Consider the following 20,023-nt stretch of genomic DNA (forward strand, 5'->3'; position numbering starts at 1 on the left):
GTCCCAGAGACCCACTTCTTCCAGTGAGCCTGAACTTCCTAAATGTTAAACAACCTTCCTGAACAGTGCCACCAACTTGGGACCAAGTGTTCAAAAATGCATAAGGGGTATATTTCACAGTCAGATTGGAGTATTCTGTCCCTGGACCTATCGGCTCAAAGACACTTCAGGATGCAAAATGCATTCATTACAACTTTAAAGTTTACATAGTTTTTAGCAGACTCAATATAGTTCAAAAGTCAAGTCTCTTCTGAGAATCCAAGCAATTCTGTCCTGGGTAGTTTCTATCAACTTGACACAAGTTAGGGTCATTTGAGAAGAGAGAACCTCAATTGGGAAAGTGCCCCCATGAGATTATCCTGCGGGCAAGCCTATGGTACATTCTCTTGGGTGGGCAGGGTCTTGCTTTCAAGGCATCTTTCCTATTGCCCCAGCATGAAACACATAGGTTTCTTTTCAATAGTTCTAATCTCTTTAACAATTAGAACTGCTTTCTCAGCTGTTTTTTCTACAACTTTGAATTCAGACCTTTGCCTATAGAGAGGTACCTTTGAAAATTTTTGTGCTCCCTTGTTACTTTCTTTTGCTCTAGACCAGAAGGGTGGTCAACAGTAACATTCACACAGCCTGAATATTATCCTGTCCTGAAATGTCATCAGTCAGTCCTCTCACAAATTTATTAGGCAGTTATTTTCTCTTACTTATTTTTTATTTTTGAGTTTATAATATACATACAACATTTCTTCCTTCCCTTCCCTCCCTCCAAACCTTCTAAGATCTCCTTTCCCACTCTCCTTCAAATTCACAGCCTCTTAACTGCTATTGCAAGCATATATGTTTATGTGTATAAAAATATATTCCTAAGTATAACCTACTCAGTGTGTTCATATTTCTTGCATGTATGTATTCAGGGCCAACCATTCGGCACTCCACAAATGTAATGTTCCCTGGGAAGATCACCTCTCGTGCTCAAAGGTTTCCTCAGTTGCCTTTAGTTCTGTGTGAGAAGCTACACCAATAAGACTGCCCAAAAGTGAGCTGAACGAGGACAACACTATTGGACATGACAAGGCAGTAGGAGAAGAAGCCACAGTGCCTCAACCCAGCATAAAGTCTATTACTTTGAGTTTTGCCTCACTCAACTTCTCAGAACACAGGCAGGAGACAGCCAGATTCTTTGCCAAAATTTAATAGGATTTAATTGCCTTATTGTCTCTCTCCCATTTTCTTGTAGAGTCTGTTTCCCTCTGCAGGCTCATGAGATGGACCTTCACTGTCTGTATTTCTCTAAAGATTCTGGTCCTCTGAAACCCTACCAGAATGACCCATGAAGTTATGCTTACAGTGTTCCCAGGCTTTGTCAGGCCACATTTCTAAGTTTTCTACATTCATTCTGAAGATCAAATGGTCAGAGTTACCATAGCAACAGCCCCAATTCTTGGGGCTGGTTTTCTGTACTAGCTACTTGTTCCATTATGACCAGATAGTTAAAAAGAAACAATGTAAGGGAGGACAGGCTCCTTGACTTAGAGTCCAAGGAAGGATGTCTTGGAATCATTTTCTTGTAGACTGTGAAAAATTTGTCTTTGTATTATTCAAATGTTGACTTCTGTACCAGCAGAGATCTGAATGCTGCCCAGGAGTTTGGTGTTATTTTTAATGAAGCATCATCTGCCTCGGTGTTTTGTTAACATTTATCTCTTCTGATTAAACCTTCTGATTGGTTTAAAAAAGAGCTGATGGCCTATAGCAGGGCAGGAGAGAAAAGGTGGGACATCGATATAGAGATGGAAACTCTGGGAAAGAATCAGGTGCTGGGCATTTACCAGCCAGACACAGAGGAAGTAGAATGTATAGGGACTGAATTAGAGGTAGTGGGCCACATGACAAGGATGGATTAGTATAAACTGGTTATTAAATCATATGAGCTAGCTGGGAACAAGCCTAAGCTATAAAGCCTAAGCATTCATAGATAAATATAAGTCTCTGTCACTAACAGAAGATGGCAATAAGGATGTAATCCATCCTAGAAGTGGGAAGTGGCAGCAAAATCATGAGACACCTTGTCACATCACATTGCATCTAGGAAATCACATAATGTACATCTGCATCTAGGAAGACATAATGTGCAGGAAGAGGCACTGGGCTGTAGAACAGCAAGGCCTGACCCCAGCCACTTATGCCTCCCAGTCAGAATATAACTCCCACATATCCCACAGCCTTTGTAAACAGCACTACCAACCTGGGACTGAATGTTCAGACACATCAGTCTACAGGGAATATTTCACATTCAAACCACATGTGGTTTCTACTTTTGAAAAGGTTTTATTGAACAGTGATCAAGGGTAGAGAAACTAAACTTTGCTGGCCACCTAAAACAATACATTTTTTCTAAGCTAAGTGTCATATTAAGTAACCAATTCAATCCTTTCAATAGCCTATATGGTATGTATTGTATCTCTTTTTGTTGGTACAAACAAAACTGCTGAACTTGGGGAGATAAGTAAGCATTCCCCAATCTAAGAGTCAAAATTTGATACTACCAAGAAAAAGGCAATTCTACAGTTGTTTGAATTTCCTGAGTTAAACATATTTTATGTGGTACATTTTATTCATTCTGTTATTTAAACTGCTAAATGTTATACATATAGACCACCACTCACCAAAGCTAGTCATCTGCAGGTAGTGGAAGACCTTGGAGGGTTTCTGAGGAAGACTCTGGGATGATAAAAGGAAGCTGGATATCTTAGGAAATGCATCCTTTTTAACTGGCATGGAAGCTTTTTAGTAGGTAACAACAGGTACAACTTGTCACGTTGCTGAAACGGAAACCTGGCAAGCTTCCAGATTCTAAATCTTAAGTTATGCAGGAACACAAACACAATTAATTGCCTGAGCTGTGAGGCTAAGAAAACTATGGGGACACGTGTCCCCTATAGTTCCCAATAAACAACTAACACAGTGATGCCTGTGATGTGAACTCAGGTGAGGAGGAGATGGAACCCGGTGATTCTACAAGTTTAAACAAGGTTCCCTATACTGTCAGAGTGCCTTTTCTACCACATACAGGTTTTTTTGTTTGGTGAACCCTTTCACACTGCCAGTTGTGATACCTGCAGTTTCAAGAATCTGATTCTTAGTAGATTAAACCCTGACCAAAGATGCCCTGCATAGGCAGAGGTTGGCATGCAGCAAGGGTAAATGCACACTATAAGAAGACACAGAATTTAATGATTTATTAGAATGATGTCATGCAATAATTGGTTTTAGTCAGCCTTTCTCCATAATGTTATTTTAAAAGTGGTTTTAAAGTAGCATATTACTATAATTTTAAATTATATAAATTAGTACGTTTTTTTATTTTAAGGAAACTTTCCATTTATATAAACAATTCATTATTGAAAAATACTTGAAATAAAAAGGATTAATGACTAAGTACATGCTAAAACATATATCTGAAGGGAAGTCAGTCATGGCACAATTTTATCTAGAGCTCTATAATTTTATTTTCTTCATTACCATTTCTTTTTTTTTCTTTTTTAATTTTTAAAGTTTTTTTTATTAGATATTACATTTAAATTTCAGATTTTATCCCCTTACCCCATTCCCCCACCACCCAGGAACCTCCTGTCTCATCTCCACTTCTCCTGGTTCTATGAGGATGTGACCCCACTTACCCCCCCAACTCCCACCTCCCCACCCTTGAATTACCCCCCACTCAGTGTTCAGTCTTCATAAGACCAAAGATCTCCTCTCCCACATATGCCCAACAAGGCCATCCTCCCCTACATATACAGATGGAGTCACAGGTTCCTCCCTATGTGCTCCCAGGCTGGTGGTTTAGACCCTGGGGAGCTCTGGTTGATTGGTGTTATTGCTCTCCTCATGAGGCCACAAACCCTTTCAGCTCCTTCAGGCTTCTCTCTAACTTTTCCATTGGGAAACCCTTGGTCAGATCAGTGGTTAGCTGTGAGAATCTGCCTCTAAATATGTCAGACTCTGGCAGACCTCTAAGGAGACAGCTATATCAGGCTCCTGTCAGCATGCACTTCCTGATATCCACATCAGTGTCTACCTTTGCTGATTGCACATAAGATAGATACCCAGGTGGAATGGTCTCCAGATGGCCCCTCCTTCGGTTTCTGTCCCACACTTTGTCTCCTTATTTGCTCCCTTGAGCATTTTGTTACTCCTTCTAAGTAGGACTGAGGCATCCACACTTGGTCTTCCTTCTTCATAAGCTTCATGTGCTCTGTGAGTTGAATCTTGGCTATTTCAAGCTTTTGGGCTAATATCCACTTAACAGTGAGTAGATAACATGTGTGTTCTTTTGTGATTCGGTTACCTCACTCAGGATGATATATTCTAGTTCCATCCATTTACCTAAGAATCTCTCGAATTCATTATTTTTAATAGCTGAGTAGTACTCCCTTGTGTAAATGTACCACATTTTCTGTATCTATTCCTCTGTTGAAGGACATCTTGGTTCTCTCCAGCTTCTGGCTATTATAAATAAGGCTGCTATGAACACAGTGGAGCATATGTCCTTGTTATATGTTGGAGCATCCTCTGGGTATATGCCCAGGAGTAGTATAGCTGGATCCTCGGGTAATGCTATGTCAAATTTTCTGAGGAACCACCAGACTGATTTCCAGAGTGGTTGTACCAGCTTGCAATCCCACCAACAATGGAGGAGTGTTCCTCTTTCTCCACATCCTTGCCAGCATCTACTATCACCTGAGTTTTTTGATCTTAGCCATTCTGACTGGTGTGAGGTGGTATCTCAAGGTTGTTTTGATTTGCATTTCCCTGATGACTAAGGATGTTGAGCATTTCTTAAGGCACTTCTCGGCCATTTGAGTTTCCTCAGTTGAGAATTCTTTATTTAGCTTTGTACCCCATTTTTAATAGGGTTATTTGGTTGTCTGGAGTCTATTTTCTTGATTTCTTTGTATGTATTGGATATTAGCCCTCTATCAGATGTAAGATTGGTAATGATCTTTTCCCAATCTGTGTCCTTTGCCTTACAGAAGCTTTGCAATTTTATGAGGTTCCGTTTGTCAATTCTTGATCTTAGAGCATAAGTCACTGGTGTTCTGTTGAGGAACTTTACCCCTGTGCCTAGGTATTTGAGGGTCTTCCTCACCTTCTCTTCTATTAGTTTCAGTCTATCTGGCTTTATGTGAAGATCCTTTATCCACTTAGACTTGATCTTTGTACAAGAGGATAAGAATGGATTGATTTGCATTCTTCTACATGTTGACCTCCAGTTGAGACAGCACCATTTGTTGATAATGCTGTCCTTTTTCCAGTGGATGATTTTAGCTCCTTTGTCAAAGATCAAGTGACCATAGGTGTGTGGGTTCATTTCTGGATCTTCAATTCTATTCCATTGATCTTCCTGCCTGTCTCTGTAACAATATCATGCAGTTTTTATCACTATTGCTTTGTAGTACAGTTTGAGGTCAAGGATGGTGATTCCCCCAGAAGTTCTTTTATTGTTGAGAATAGTTCTTGCTATCCTGGGTTTTTTGTTATTCCAAATGAATTTGTAAATTGCTCTTTCTATCTCTATGAAGAATTGATTTGGAATTTTGATGGGGATTTTGTTGAAAATGTAGATTGCTTTTGGCAGGATGGCCATTTTTACTAAGTTAATCCTGCCAATCCAGGAGAACGGGAGATCTTTCCATCTTCTGATATCTTCTTCTATTTCTTTCTTCAGAGACTTGAAGTTCTTGTCATACAGATCTTTCACTTGCTTGGTTAGATTCACTCCAAGATATTTTATTTTATTTGTGGCTATTGTGAAGAGTATCATTTCCCTAATTTCTTTCTCAGCCTGTTTATCCTTTGAGTAGAGAAAGGCTACTGATTTGTTTCAGTTGATTTTATATCCAACCACTTTGCTGAAGTTGTTTATCATGTTTAGTTCTCTGGTGGAAGTTTTGGAGTCACTTAAGTATACTATCATATCATCTGCAAATAGTAAAATTTTGACATCTTCCTTTCCTATTTGTATCCCGTTGACTTCCATTTGTTGTCTAATTGCTCTAGCTAGGACTTCCAGTACTATATTGAATAGGTAGGTTGAGAGTGGGTAGCCTTGTCTAGTCCGTGATCTTAGTGGGATTGCTTCAAGTTTCTCTCCATTTAGTTTGATGTTGGCTACTGGTTTGCTGTATATTGCTTTTACTATGTTCAGGTATGTGCCTTGAATTCCTGACCTTTCCAAGACTTTTAACATGAAGGGATGTTGAATTTTGTCAAATGCTTTTTCAGCATCTAATGAGATGATCATGTGGGTTTTTTTTCTTTGAGTTTGTTTGAGTGGATTACATTGATGGATTTCTGAATATTGAACCATCCCTGCATTCCTGGGGTAAAGCCTACTTGATCATGATGGATGATTGTTTTGATGTGTTGTTGGATTCAGTTTTCGAGAATTTTATTGGGTATTTTTGCATCAATATTCATAAGAGAGATTTGTCCATAGTTCTCTTTCTTGTTTTGTTGGGTCTTTGTGAGGTTTAGGTATGAGTGTAATTGTAGCTTCATAGAACGAATTGGGTAGTGTTCCTTCTGTTTCTATTCTGTGGAATAGTTTGAAGAGAATTGGTATTAGGTCTTCCTGGAAGGTCTGATAGAATTCTGCACTAAAACCATCTGGTCCCATACTTTTTTTGGTGGAGAGTCTTTTAATGACTGCTTCTATTTCTTTATGGGTTATGGACTGTTTAGATGGTTTATCTTCTCCTGATTTAATTTTGGTACCTGGTATCTGTCTAGAAAATTGTCCATTTTATCCAGATTTTACAATTTTGTTGAGTATAGACCTTTGTATTAGGATATGATGATTTCTTAAATTTCCTCAGTTTATGTTGTTATGTCTCTCTTTTCAGTTCTGATTTTATTAATTTGGATACTCTCTCTGTACCCTTTGGTTAGTCTGGCTAATGGTTTATCTATCTTGTTGATTTTCTCAAAGAACCAGCTCCTGGTTTGTTGATATTTTGTATAGTACTTTCTGTTTTACTTGGTTGATTTTAGCCCTGAGTTTGATTATTTCCTGCCATCTACTCCTCTTGGCTGTATTTGATTCCTTTTGTTCTAATGCTTTCAGGTGTGCTGTCAGGTTGTTAGTGTGTCTCCAGTTTCTTTTTGTAGGCACTTAGAGCTATGAGTTTTCCTCTTAGTACTGCTTTCATGGAGTCCCACAAGTTTTGGTATGATGTGTCCTCATTTTCATTAAATTCTAAAAAGTCTTTAATTTCTTTATTTCTTCCTTGACCAAGTCATCATTGAGTAGAGCATTGTTCAGTTTCCATGTGTATGTGGGCTTTCCATTGTTTTTGTCATTATTAAAGCCCAGCCTTAGTCCATGGTGGTCTAATAGGGTGCAAGGGATTATTTCAATTTTTTTTATCTGTTGAGGCCTGTTTTGTGACCAATTATATGGTCTATTTTGGAGAAGGTACCATGAGGTGCTGAGAAAAAGGTATATTCTTTTAGTTTAGGATGAAATGTTCTATAGATATCAGTTAAATGCATTTGGTTCATAACTTCTGTTAGTTTCATTGTATCTTTGTTTAGTTTCTGTTTCCATAATGTGTCCATTGCTGAGAGTGGGGTGTTGAAATCCCCCACTTCATTACCATTTCAACACAAGTTTGAAATAGCCACTTTCACAAATACAGTAAAACAGACAATCTTAACAAAGCTCTCTTTCTTTTAATGCATATAGGTGTGTGTGTGTGTGTGTGTGTGTGTGTGTGTGTGTGTGTATGTGTTCGTGTATATGCAGGTGCCCAGGGAGGTAGAGGACAACATCTGATGTCATCATCTGAACGTTTTTCAAAACCTCTGAGATAAGAGTATCTCATGTACCTCACCATGAAGACTAGGCTGACAGGCCAAATAACTTCAGAAATCCCCCTGTCTCTGCCTGTCCCAGTGCTGAGATTACAGGAGCATGCAGCCACACAAAGCATTTTATTTAAATGTGAGTCCTGGGGTCCATAGTCAAATTCTGAAGCTTGGGATTTAAAGCATTTTACCCAGTGAGCCCTCACCTCAGCTCTCATAGCCTGACTGTTTTGATTTATAATGGAGTGTTTCATACCACAATAAATCCTAAGACCTGTAAGCTAGGGTTATACTTTTAAAAGCTGTGGGTATGTGCAGATCAGAGCAACAAAAACATTTAAGGATTATCCAGTGGCATTCTGGAATACAATTCTGCTTTTCTGAATTAAAATGCATCAACACACATTGAGTAAATTTTTAGTGAAACCAATAGATCATAGAGTGTGTGTTTGCTTTATGCTTGACAGTGTTACAAATGTATCCCATGCTCTCCTCAGTGGGCTCTTTGTAAGGCACACTCCTTACCTTCTTAAGAAGTAGATAGATACTCTTGGCATGTTTTAAAAGGTTTCACCCTGCTACCCAAGTGAAACAAGCTCTCCAGAAGTCAACAGTCTGTTCTACTATACAGACATCGACTGCTGGTTTGATAACACAATTGTATTTGAAGTAATTACAAGATAAGATGTAAAATTGGCATTGGTTTCTGAGGCTACTCACCACTCCTGGCTCACAGTTGTTATAGCAATGCTGGGAAGCGTTGTCAAAGGTAGAGTGGTTGGCCTGGAAATGCCATCTCCCTCGGGTGTCCTTGCCCTTTCACTCTGTCTCTGGGACAGTGGTGGTAGCTGTAAGTTTCCTGAACAGCACCTTCTCCCTCTCCAAAGGTCAATTCCAAGGGTGTAACTGGAAGAACTGTAGGATTTACTCAAGCTACATTCAAAATAGTCTTTAAGATTCTGGAAGAAACAAAGAGAAAGAAAACAAGAAAAGTTGTGAAACTCAAGTGTCTAAATGACAGAGTTAAATAAGAACCGAAGTGATCCAGTGGTCATGGAGGAAGCCTTGATTCATTATCTCACTATTGGGAGCCGACTCCTAGCAGAAAGTGGCTATCATCTTTGCATCCATCTTGAGCCATACACCCTGACAAGAGACTTGTTTTCAACAGCCTACAACAGCTGAGCACACTCTGATAACATCTTGTTTATCCTACATATCTTGTTTTGCTGTTTAGTGCCCCCAGCTGCAAGGCACACGTGGTAAAGTGCCTTCAGCTGTGTTTCCCTGCTTGTCCACAGCTGCAAGGCATGTGGTGAAGTGTACATATACCCAGGACTTTCCTTTTAGTAAATGAGAATTGATCAGACCCTCTGGCTTGTCTCCATTCTCACTCTCTCTCTGCTAGACCCTGACCCACGGACCAAAGCAGCAGCTCGGGTGGGACATAGTGGCCTCCAAGTGAGGGGCAGTGCAGACCTCAACATCTCACAACCAATCATACTCTGAAATTGGTGTCAGAAGCCTCAGAGACAACAAGCAAGATGGGTGAAGGTGAGGCTGGGCTGCTTTCTATCTTTTGCACAAACCTAGCAGTTGCATGTTCTTACAGATCTTTAGATCAGGAGTACCATATGGGTTGGAAGGTTTCTGTCTTCTCCATTCTCTCTCTCTCTCTCTCTCTCTCTCTCTTTCTCTCTCTCTCAATTGATTAAAAATAAATTTGATAAGTTGATAATATATATTAGAAATCAATTTATCATTTGGTTATATGCTAATAAACTATAAATAAATATGAAATTATTTATTTTTAAAGCAAAAACAATGTCCGTGTTAAAATAGCAGAGTGTTGGTAATAAAAGTCGGCTAGTCCCTGTTCATTTATACAAACCTCATGGTAGACAGCATTGCTATTTTGTTATTACTGAAGTATTCAAGAGTTCAGAGATAGGAGAGATGGGCATTATACAGTCCTGAAGAGCCCTGTTCAAGTCAATGCCTAATACTGACATGAATGAAATTCAAGTGTCAGGGCAAAGCATATGACAGCAAGGAAGAGTCACTCATGCTTCCTATGTCTCTGTGTGATGGATGGTTCCCAGTACAGCTGGGAGTCAACATCCCACTTGGGTTTCTGCTCGACACACTATTTTTATCAGCCCAAAGCAGAAGATGCTGGCACATGCAGTGACCTCTGAGATCAACCAGCACTCCAAAAGCTGTGACTTTTACTCTTGACATATATCTCAACAGACTAATGAGGATCCTGTCACCCAGACAAGGCTGCTCAGCTGATGATTATTCTGTTGTCCTGAAAATACTGCTGACACCAGAATAATTACAGAAGAGGACATTAGATCCCCTGGAGCTGGAGTTACACATGGCTGTGAGTGGCCTGATAGAGTGCTGGGAACCAAACTTGAGTCCTGTGTGGAAGAGAAGCAAGCATTCTTAACTAGCAGTCATAGCTCCAGTCTCTTCAGTCTCTTATTTATATTTTAACTTGAGATAAGGTCTCACTGAGCTACCCAGGCTGCTCTTGAACTTAGCACAAAGTCCAAGCTGGCCTTGAACTTGTCATCCTGCCCCAGCCTCTTGTGTGTTTGAGATTTCAAGTTCTTGGCATCAGAGTTAATGGATAAAGCCATATTCTTCTGATGACAGAAATCTGGGCAAGAAAAGACAGGACAATTTTCAGGAGCTCCACCCACTGTACTTAGAAATGAATAGTGTATTTTCTTATATTTGAAAACAATTTTGCAATACCATTTATTTAAAATTCAATATAAGCACTACTTGGTGATTGAAAATTGATACAATCTAGAATTTTCCAGAGTGTGAAATACTCTAGAATATACAAGGATCAGGTTTAATAAATAGTTGCATAAGTTGTAGATCATCTAGTACTCACTGCATCCTGCGGTGTGCGGTGTGTGTGTGTGTATATGTGTGTGTGTGTGTGTGTGTGCGCGCGCACGTATGAGAAAGGGTGGGACACTTGGTATATATGCTTTTTTCTTAAAAATACTTAAACACTCCCTGAAGAGACACAGAAAATCCAAGATCTTAGCACAGATTAAATATGAATATACAAGAACAAACTGAAGGCTAGAAATTGTATGTCCAGCATAAATTATGCATGTAAAGAAAAACCACAGTTTTCTAGAAGACAAAGCCTTAAACTAATAAGAAACACTGTCCAAAGTCAAAAAATGAAGTCAATATCCAGTTATACTGCCAGACACCAGGACTTTCTGATGAAGTGTAGAATATTTTTCTCTTTTAGAAAAATGAAACATTAGTAACCAGGTGTCAGTAGTTCTGACTTGATTTTGAAATGAGACAAAGACACAGATTAGTCCCTTGCTCTCTAATCTGAAGACTTTTCCAATTTAGGTGCCTACATTAGCTTTTTACTTTAGTAACTACATTAGCAAGAATAATGACTTTTATACAAATAATTATTCAGGAATATGAGGAGAATCCAAAAGTGGTTATTTCTTCAATCATTATTCAGGCATAAGGTGAATTTAGGAAAGTATGAATTTTGAAAAGTAATATAAAATTGTGATTATCAGAAATAACATTAAAATTAATGTTTTTTCCACAAAAGATAGTTGGTTTATGAATAGCATAGAGCTGGTCAGAATTATGATGGCTAAAAATAGAAAAATCAGACCATCAATTGAGATGTTCATCATCTCAATTCAGTTCATCTCAAATCAGTTCATCAATTGAGAAACAACCAATTTCAATTTTGAGGTTGTTAGTAGTTTGGGTAGAGGAACAGCCTATAAATTATAAGTATAGATGTGAAATTTGTGGTAATTATAAATAGCTCTGGAAATAATTATGATTGTTCTGAAAGTAATAGTGTTTTCAGAATTTAATTTAGTTTCTGAAAAGCTCTTTCATTATGTTCTTTTATGGTGATATGTTTCACACTCACCAAGGGCTTCTGAAATACATTGTTTTAAATAAAGGAATGATTTCAATACAGTACCTTTTAACTTTTTGGTAAGTTATCATGAAACTGTAACTGGGGCGTCAATGTGGATGTTTGCCTTTTGGTTCTATTACACACATATAGATGTGTGTGTGTGTGTGAGAGAGAGAGAGAGAGAGAGAGAGACAGAGAGACAGAGAGAGAGACAGAGAGAGAGACAGAGAGAGAGACAGAGAGAGACAGAGGGAGAGAGGGAGGAAGGGAGGGATGGAGGAAGGAAGCAACAGAGGGAGAGAGATACAGACAGAGAGACAGAGACAGAGGGAGAGATAGAGGGAGGGGGAGAGAGAGAGGGGTATATCAGGAAGGAGACAGACAGATACACAGACACACAGATACATAGACACACAGAAAGGGCTGCATGATATATAGATACATACACACTGATCTGTACATCTTACATAATTTATATCTATGTATAAATGAAGTTATTATCTTTCCTTTTTTCACCTATACACATATTTCCAGGTTCTTCCTAGTCTTTAGTCATATTCCTCTTTCCTCCTCCTATGATCTGTGTCTCCCTCCTACCCTTTAATTTCTCATTAGTCATAATCACAAGTTCAGTATTTAGGTTGCACATAATTACATCATACCTCTATAAGTCAATTTTCAAATACAAAGCAGTGAGCACATATACTTGTGAATACTTAAGACTTCTGTCTTACTGTCACCTGTTGAAGATGTGGTGCATGTTAAGTGCATAGAGACAGAACTACAGTTATTCATACATGCCTTCCCACAGCCCCTAGTAGAATGTCTTGCCTGAAGTAAAGGTCCTTTCACTTGCTGTTCCCCTTATCAAAAGTTCTTTACAGCCCACTCCATCACTGTTTACATGTCTTCCGTGTCTTCTCCTCACACCGTCCTTCCATAAATTCTCTGCCCTCACACAATCATTCTTTGCTCCTCCAATCACTTTCTATGCAGCTGGGATTGTTTTAAAATGTATTAACTTATTTCCACTTTCCCTCAGGAGAGCAAGGCCTTAGTGGATAAAAACTTGTACTATTAATTGCTGAATTTTCTTCCAGAACCTAGAGCTGTATTTGATACACCTTATGTATATGTGGTATTGGGAAGACATTTAAATCACTGAATACAAAGTTGATGAGTTAAAATAAATTAAAATACAACAAACTACATCTGACTTAGGGCAAAGGCTTAATATAAGAGAACAGAACATCAAAATAGGTTTGTGTTGTTTTGGTGAGAGAGGAGAGTGAGAAAAATACAACATGGTCTGTACTGCAGTTGGGAGGCTGAATGGAAGAGGAACGTGCCAGCTTGGTGTTGAACTTTCAAGACAAGGTCAGCTTGACATTTAATTATGTGTTGTTTAAATTTTCTAGGAGTCATAGAGAGTCCAAAAAAAATAGAAATTTGTCTTTAACAAAGCAGTTTACTTAATATATCTAAAATGTTGCCATTTTAATATATATTTTATATAAAAGTTATTGATGAAATAGTTTCCGTTTCTTAATATTTGCATTTATAAATTCACAATCTGACATCTACTTTGTTTAGAGATTATTTCTATGCAGACTAGTGACAGGTGGTTAAAGACTGGACACTCTACACATCAAACTTATTACTATTTATCCACTGTAGTTTTGATAAGAAATGACTAAATTCCTTCTTTTATGCATAGTTTTGCTAGTGCAGTTTTCCCTCTATTGGCCACAGTAATTTTTCTAATTCCCTTTTGAGATAATCAGGTTTGTCTATCAATAATAAACATTGCTCCATTTTAACATTTAAAATAAATCAGTATGCTAAAAATAAATCAGAATGGCGTATAAACTGTATTAAGAGCAACACTAAATTCATTTTTAACAAAAAAAAAAAGATTTTTTTCCCTTCCAGAATTTTTCCCGTTGACATTCTAAGCAGAGCACAGTAATCTAAACACAACTGTTCATCATCAGTGTAAAAAACTGGAATGTAAAAGGCAAATTACATGTGACTGAGAGTTAAAGGCCTGGGAAAAGCAGCCCTACACCACCGGAGGGGCTGGTGAAAAGGACAGCATGTGAAGAAGCCAACACTACCTTCCTCTCATTCCCTTTCTGGTGTAACAGACTTGAATGTGGACTTCCCTACTTTGCTCCCATGCCTTATAGTTGAAAGAAGAGTAAGAATGGAGAGGCATCTGAAAGACTGGGCAATCCCTTAAGCTACGATGCTTACACTAAGTAAACAAAAATCTTATATAGGCTATCCTTCTGTCTGAAATAAGAGGTGGCACAAACCTTTAATCCCAGCACTTGGGATGCAGAGGCAGAATCTCTGAATTTGAGGCCAGCATGGCCCACAGAGTAAGTTCTAGGACAGCCAGGGCTACATTGAGAAACCTGTAAATCCCCCCCCCTTACCCCCCCCAAAAAAAAAAAGAAAAAAAGGAAGGAAAAAAAGAAGAAAGAAGGAACAAAAACAAAAATAGGAGCTAAGGCAAAACAGTCAAGTGATTTCAACAAACTCCCTATTCCTCTGGCTTCTCACAGAAAGCAAACAATTTCACTTATTTTATTTCTTTCCTCTACTTCCTTTTTGCACATCTGATTAGTGATATATAATCTTATATCACTTCTAAAGAATAATTGAGCAAGAATTGTGCAATGAAAGATTCACCAATGAAGGAGTGGTCAATTGAAGGCCAGGAGATAAATAACATCAGCTGACCAGAACCAAAGCTATGAAGACAGTACGTTTATAGACTTCACATGAGAGTCAGGCTTCTCATCTATAACGGACATTCTGGGGTCTTTTTAAAACAGCACAATTAACAGTTCTGAGATGTGTCCTGAAACACTGCATTTCTGATAAATATTGAGCTGGCCTGAGGAGCACCCATGAGCCTAGTATGTGTGACACAATCCTCTCAGTGCCAATGACTCTGACAAGGGAAGTCATTTTCAGGAGTTTGCTGCACATGGCTAAAAGTGTGAGAACGCTATTAATGGTGGAGGCTGGAATATGGTGAAAAGATGAATCAGTCCAACTACAAGTGGAAAAAGAGAATTATGCCTGCTATCCATCTCAAAGAATGCTGGGCCAGGTAATCGTGATGTTTTTGTCATCAGAACATAAGTCACACAGAACAGTGGCACGAGACAGCCTTCTATGCCTTTTCGTGGAACTCTGGAGAGGCTTATTTATTGAACAGAGTGCAGGAAGGTGGCAGCTGTCCCCGCCAGTCCCTGCAACTACTTACATCATCTGCCGTCACCGTCATCACACTCCTACTCTTCTTCATTATAGATGTGGGAAACAGCTCCTTGGAGGATATCAACTGTTTGGTGCAGCTTTGCTGAATTTAGATTAGACCTACAGGAGAAATAATACACATGGAAGGTAAGCTCTCTATCCATGGTTAAATTAAAAAACATGATACATTTCTTCAACTAATGCAAGATGTGTATGTATGTATATATATATACATATATGTATGTATGTATATATGTATGTGTGTGTGTGGCATGTGTACAAGCAAGCACCACATATTAGAAAGCCAATTAAACCTTACATTCTGAAAAGAGAAACTGAAAAAAAAAAGAAGACAAGAAAATGGCACAAAGATGAAAGAAGGGAATAAGAATAGAAGCTGACAATTATGCTCTCGGTTAACTAATGATCAGGAAGCATATGAAAAGATTGCACAACCAGATATGGCATATACACCTGTAATACCAGCACTCGGGCTAAGGCAGGAAGATCTAGACCAGCCTGAACAACAAAGCAAAGCCTTGTCTCAAAATATTAATAATAGTATATATTTGTATAAGTTTTTCTAATTCAAAAAGTACTTTTCCCACAAAATATTTCATGCTATTCTTATAAGGTATAAAGCACTATTACCATTTTGGGGGGTTGGAAATGTTGCTTGGTAGTAAAGGCTTGCCTAGAAGGCACAAAAGTCTGGGCTTAGGTTCAAGCCCCAGAACTGAGGAAGGGGTGAAGGAGGAGAGAAAGAAGAAGGGAAAGAAACAGAGAGGGGTGAGAGAGAGGGGAGTAGAGGAAAGAAAGGGATCTGCTTGTGGCTTTTTTACCTAATGAGAGAACAGAGGGTCAGAAAAAGTATTTGGCTTGGGTAAAATAGTAAAAACACGTAAGATGTAGAATTTAATGAATATGACTCCTTGGTACCCATCCCTTCCAAGAAAATCAATCTAATACAAACAAGGCACAGGAGGAAATGTAAACTTAAGAGAAGACAATTTAATCTTAATCTTTACAGCAGTTCCACTCCTCACATGGAAATCATACAAGCCATACTCTTGTCAAAGGCAACTCAGCAATCAGTACTTAGAAAGAGTGGGATTTCCTGGCTTATGGCACATCAGGCCATTTGTGGTAAACATGCTTTAGCTGATGATATTTATCTTAGGTAGGTCAGTGGAAGGAACGTAGAACCCCAATATATATCACCAATGTTTAATGGTATACCTCGTTCTATAAGCTCCAGAGGAAAAGCAGCCACTGACTTATGAAGACTTCTGAAAGAGTCATAAAATTAAAGTCCCATCTCACAAGAGATGACAAGAGAATACAAGGAATTCTGAGTCTGCGGAACTTAACTGGAAACAGATGTGTTCAAAAAATAGAAACTAGGAAGTGTTCATTATAAGACCCTGGCTTCAAAACTCCATGTATTGTTGCTGAGCTGAAGGACCTCTGTCCGGTTTTCACTCTATACATTTCATCTCTTAATATATGCTTGATATGAAATTGTGGCTTCTCCTCCATGAAGATATATATAGATTAAAAGCTTGATGGGATGGCAGCTGCATGAGTAGGCATACTAAGTAGTGGTATTGTACAGTCACCCAGGAAACCAGGGTTGAATTTCTATCACATAATTTGACTACATTATGCAGGAGTTGGCAGTGACACTGCCAGTGCTGATAGGAATGGGGGAGGAGCTTTGCCTTTGTAGGTGTGCAAGAGGGAAAACTCTACAGACATGTAGGCGTTTGATTCAATATACTGAAGGAAAGGATTCTTTTTGTCTACAGCAATAATTAGAAATGTGATGTTCTTCTCATATTGACCAAACATCAGCAAGCGAAAGTTTAAAGTTTTGATTGTAAGGCAGCTTGAAGCTGAATAAAAATCACCAAGTTTTAGTCAATCTGATAGTCCTATAACGCTTACCTGAAACAAATGAAAAGCTCATATTTCTACATTAAAACATAAGTTAAATGTAAGCCTAAATGCAGTATAAAGGACTTGTCCATATGCAATAAGTCTAAGTTTGTAAAACATTTAACATAGCAAAGAATGTTAAAGGGCTGTGTAAAATGCTAACAGTGGAAACTGGCTAAGCGTTACAGGGGAGTTTTTTGCTATTACATGATGAGGAAAGTATGTTTAATGGAGATAGTGCAGAACAATATAGTTTTTGAAATATAAAAAAACCCACACCATGATATATAAAAGATAAATAGATACATAAATAGATTGATATGAGATGACAGGCTGATTGATAGGTAACAGGTAGATAAATATACAGACACAGATAATAGAAACATGATAAATAAGGTAGACAGATGAAAGACAGATGACCAATAGATGATAGATGGTTGACAAAATGATAGAATAATTAATTAATAAGATTAGGTATATAGATAATAAATCTGAATTTAATATGTCAAGATTGTACCATATATGGATAGAAATATGATTATAAAAAATCTACTTTACAGATAGAAAGAAAATGCTTCTGGAAATGTTAAATCTTTTTGAGGAGCAAGATTACTTTTGCTAGGCCTTCACTATGGAAATAAATTTTATGTATTTGAATCATTTGAATGTTAAAGCTTAGAGGGCAAATTCATGCACATTTAACAATGAACTCATCCTCTCAAGAAAAAAGCAAGATTGCAAATTACATGGCAGTTTACCAAATTATTTTTTAAAAGCTAACATTTTTTCAAAGACACATGATTTTGTGCTCCTTGACTGACTGTCCAGCTCCCCTCTTCCCTCTCTCATTCAGGAAGGCTGTTCTGAAGGGATAGTGTCTTTGGTCCCTCTGAACTTCTGACTCCGGGATATCTTCAGTCTATAGAATTCAGTTGCAGAGATAGACACTGGAGGGGAGAAAGAAGTAGAGGTCCCTCTACGTTGGTCACAGTAAAACTCTGCTCTGGAACTCAGCTTCCACAGACTTCCCTCTAAGGGCAGAACTGGCAGCAGCTTCCCAGTGTTGCTACTTTCAAAGTAGCCCACTGCCCTTTGTTAGTCGTCTGAACCTTGACATCCTTTGCAAATAGTATTTCAATTATCTCTCTTACAATTATCTCTCTTATACTTCCTTTGGGAGTATATTGATCTCATTCTAGGGTCCTGACTGATAACATTTGACCCCAAAACATTACATGAACTGGGAACATTTTACCCCTCCTGTCCCCTTGTGCCTAAAACAATGTCTAGCATATGGTGTCATTCTGTGTTTATAAGTATGCTCTCCACAGATACTGTTTAAGGAATAAATGAACAAAATCTATCTCTGCAGTGATTTCAGTCCTATGAGAATGGCTCAGCAGGTTGCTTTCAGGAAGTAGGAATGGTTTCCCATCCTCACTCATGAGTAGTGGTTTTGATCCTGTCCTGGATTCTGAGAAATATAGGTATAGAAATATTATGAAGCATATAGTAATCTGTTTATCGAGATGTAAATATTATAACAGAAGAATAATCTCAGATGAAGATAATCTAGCCTGTCATTTATAATATTTGCTTTAAATCTAAGGCATGTAAAACTTTTATACCTTTCTAAATTACCCGCTTCTGTTATTACACTAGTAAATGTATTAAAATATTCAAAATTGATCTCTTTAATGTTCATTTACAATACTGGACAAAATAAAAACATGAAATATCACTTCATGTGCTCCACTTGGATGCTGTTAGCAAGATCCAGACAGCTTATAATGAGAGGTGAAAAGGCTTGCTTTTACTTAGAAAGTTATCAATATTTATCAACTGCAAGGAACAATGACTTTCACTGTTACTTGAAGATGTGAACTATTCATACCATATTGCTATGGTGTGGTGGCTTCAGTTGAGTCTCATTTAAACTGACTGGGTTTGAAAATGAGTACACATAATTGTACTTCCATCATTTTGATTCCCATCGCCTCCTCTTATGTCCTTTCCCTTTACCCCTTCCTCTTCCTCTTCTCCTATAGTCCTTGGCAAGGGTGATGGCACATGCCTTCAATCCCAGACAACAATTGGAAGGTGGAGATAGGAGGATCAATAATTCAAGGCCAGTCTTAGATACATACCAAGTTCAAGGCAGGCCATCCTAGATTACATCACAAATTCCTGTCTTAACAACAAGAAAAAAATAAACCTAAAGTGCTTCTAAGATTTCCCAAGATGATGACTAAAAATTCTCTTTTTGAAACATGTTAAAATAACTTCTCTGTATAGTTCGCCATTTTAAAAGTTCTTTAAAACTTGTATATGTTCTTCACAGCATTTTGTGAGCTATAAGAAATGAGGTATTATTTGCATAACTAGCCTTCCCCTGGGCATTTTCTCTATAGAGGCTCAAAGGGTACAGAGAATGAAGAAGTGCTGGATGCCTAGAAGCACTGTGAATTTTACTTTGGAAGGTTAGTTATTGCGATGAGTATGAGGAAGGACTGGAATTTAGGTAAACAATAACAGTCATTTTAAAAGCTCACACCATGATCACATTTGATCAAGCCATATGATATCCCATATTCTTGAACCTCATTTTAAAGCCTTACTGGTTCAAGAAATGGGAGATGAAGGTGCTATGTAGGGTTCAGAGAAATAGTACTTTTCCCAGATTGTTATATTTGATTATGGAGATGATAAGCAATAAGATTTTGTTTCTATTGTTGGCTTATGTAATCTTCTAAATGTTGGTAGTGATGGAAATGAACTGGTTTTAATTTTACCCTGATACCACTTTCCATGTGCAATGTCAAATCTATTTTCTCAACCCAGATAAAGCTCCCTGAGTCAATAACCCCAGCTTGCTGCTTCCACTCACACCTCTACTTTCTTTAGCTTAGCAGCTGGTGTGTAGAACTTACAGTGACAAGAGGGGATATCCTTCACCAGCCCCCCACTCCACTCTTCCACATGGTGACAGTGCAGAATGAAGGACAA

The 20,023-nt window shown here is 38.2% G+C and overlaps 1 protein-coding gene across 1 annotated transcript in view; it reads right to left on the reverse strand.

Moving 5' to 3' along the window:
* Positions 1–20,023, reverse strand: part of Pde4b (phosphodiesterase 4B) — a 604,839-nt gene that overhangs the window by 496,895 nt on the left and 87,921 nt on the right. The window contains exons 2-3 of the mRNA XM_076934601.1: positions 15,087–15,199; positions 8,587–8,825 (exon numbers count right to left, since the gene is read on the reverse strand). Of these exons, the coding sequence (XP_076790716.1) occupies positions 8,587–8,825; positions 15,087–15,128 (281 nt within the window). The 5' untranslated portion in view covers positions 15,129–15,199. The remainder of the gene's footprint in view (positions 1–8,586; positions 8,826–15,086; positions 15,200–20,023) is intronic.

The sequence above is a fragment of the Arvicanthis niloticus genome, chromosome 5 (assembly GCF_011762505.2).
Source record: "Arvicanthis niloticus isolate mArvNil1 chromosome 5, mArvNil1.pat.X, whole genome shotgun sequence".
NCBI classification, from domain to species: domain Eukaryota; kingdom Metazoa; phylum Chordata; class Mammalia; order Rodentia; family Muridae; genus Arvicanthis; species Arvicanthis niloticus.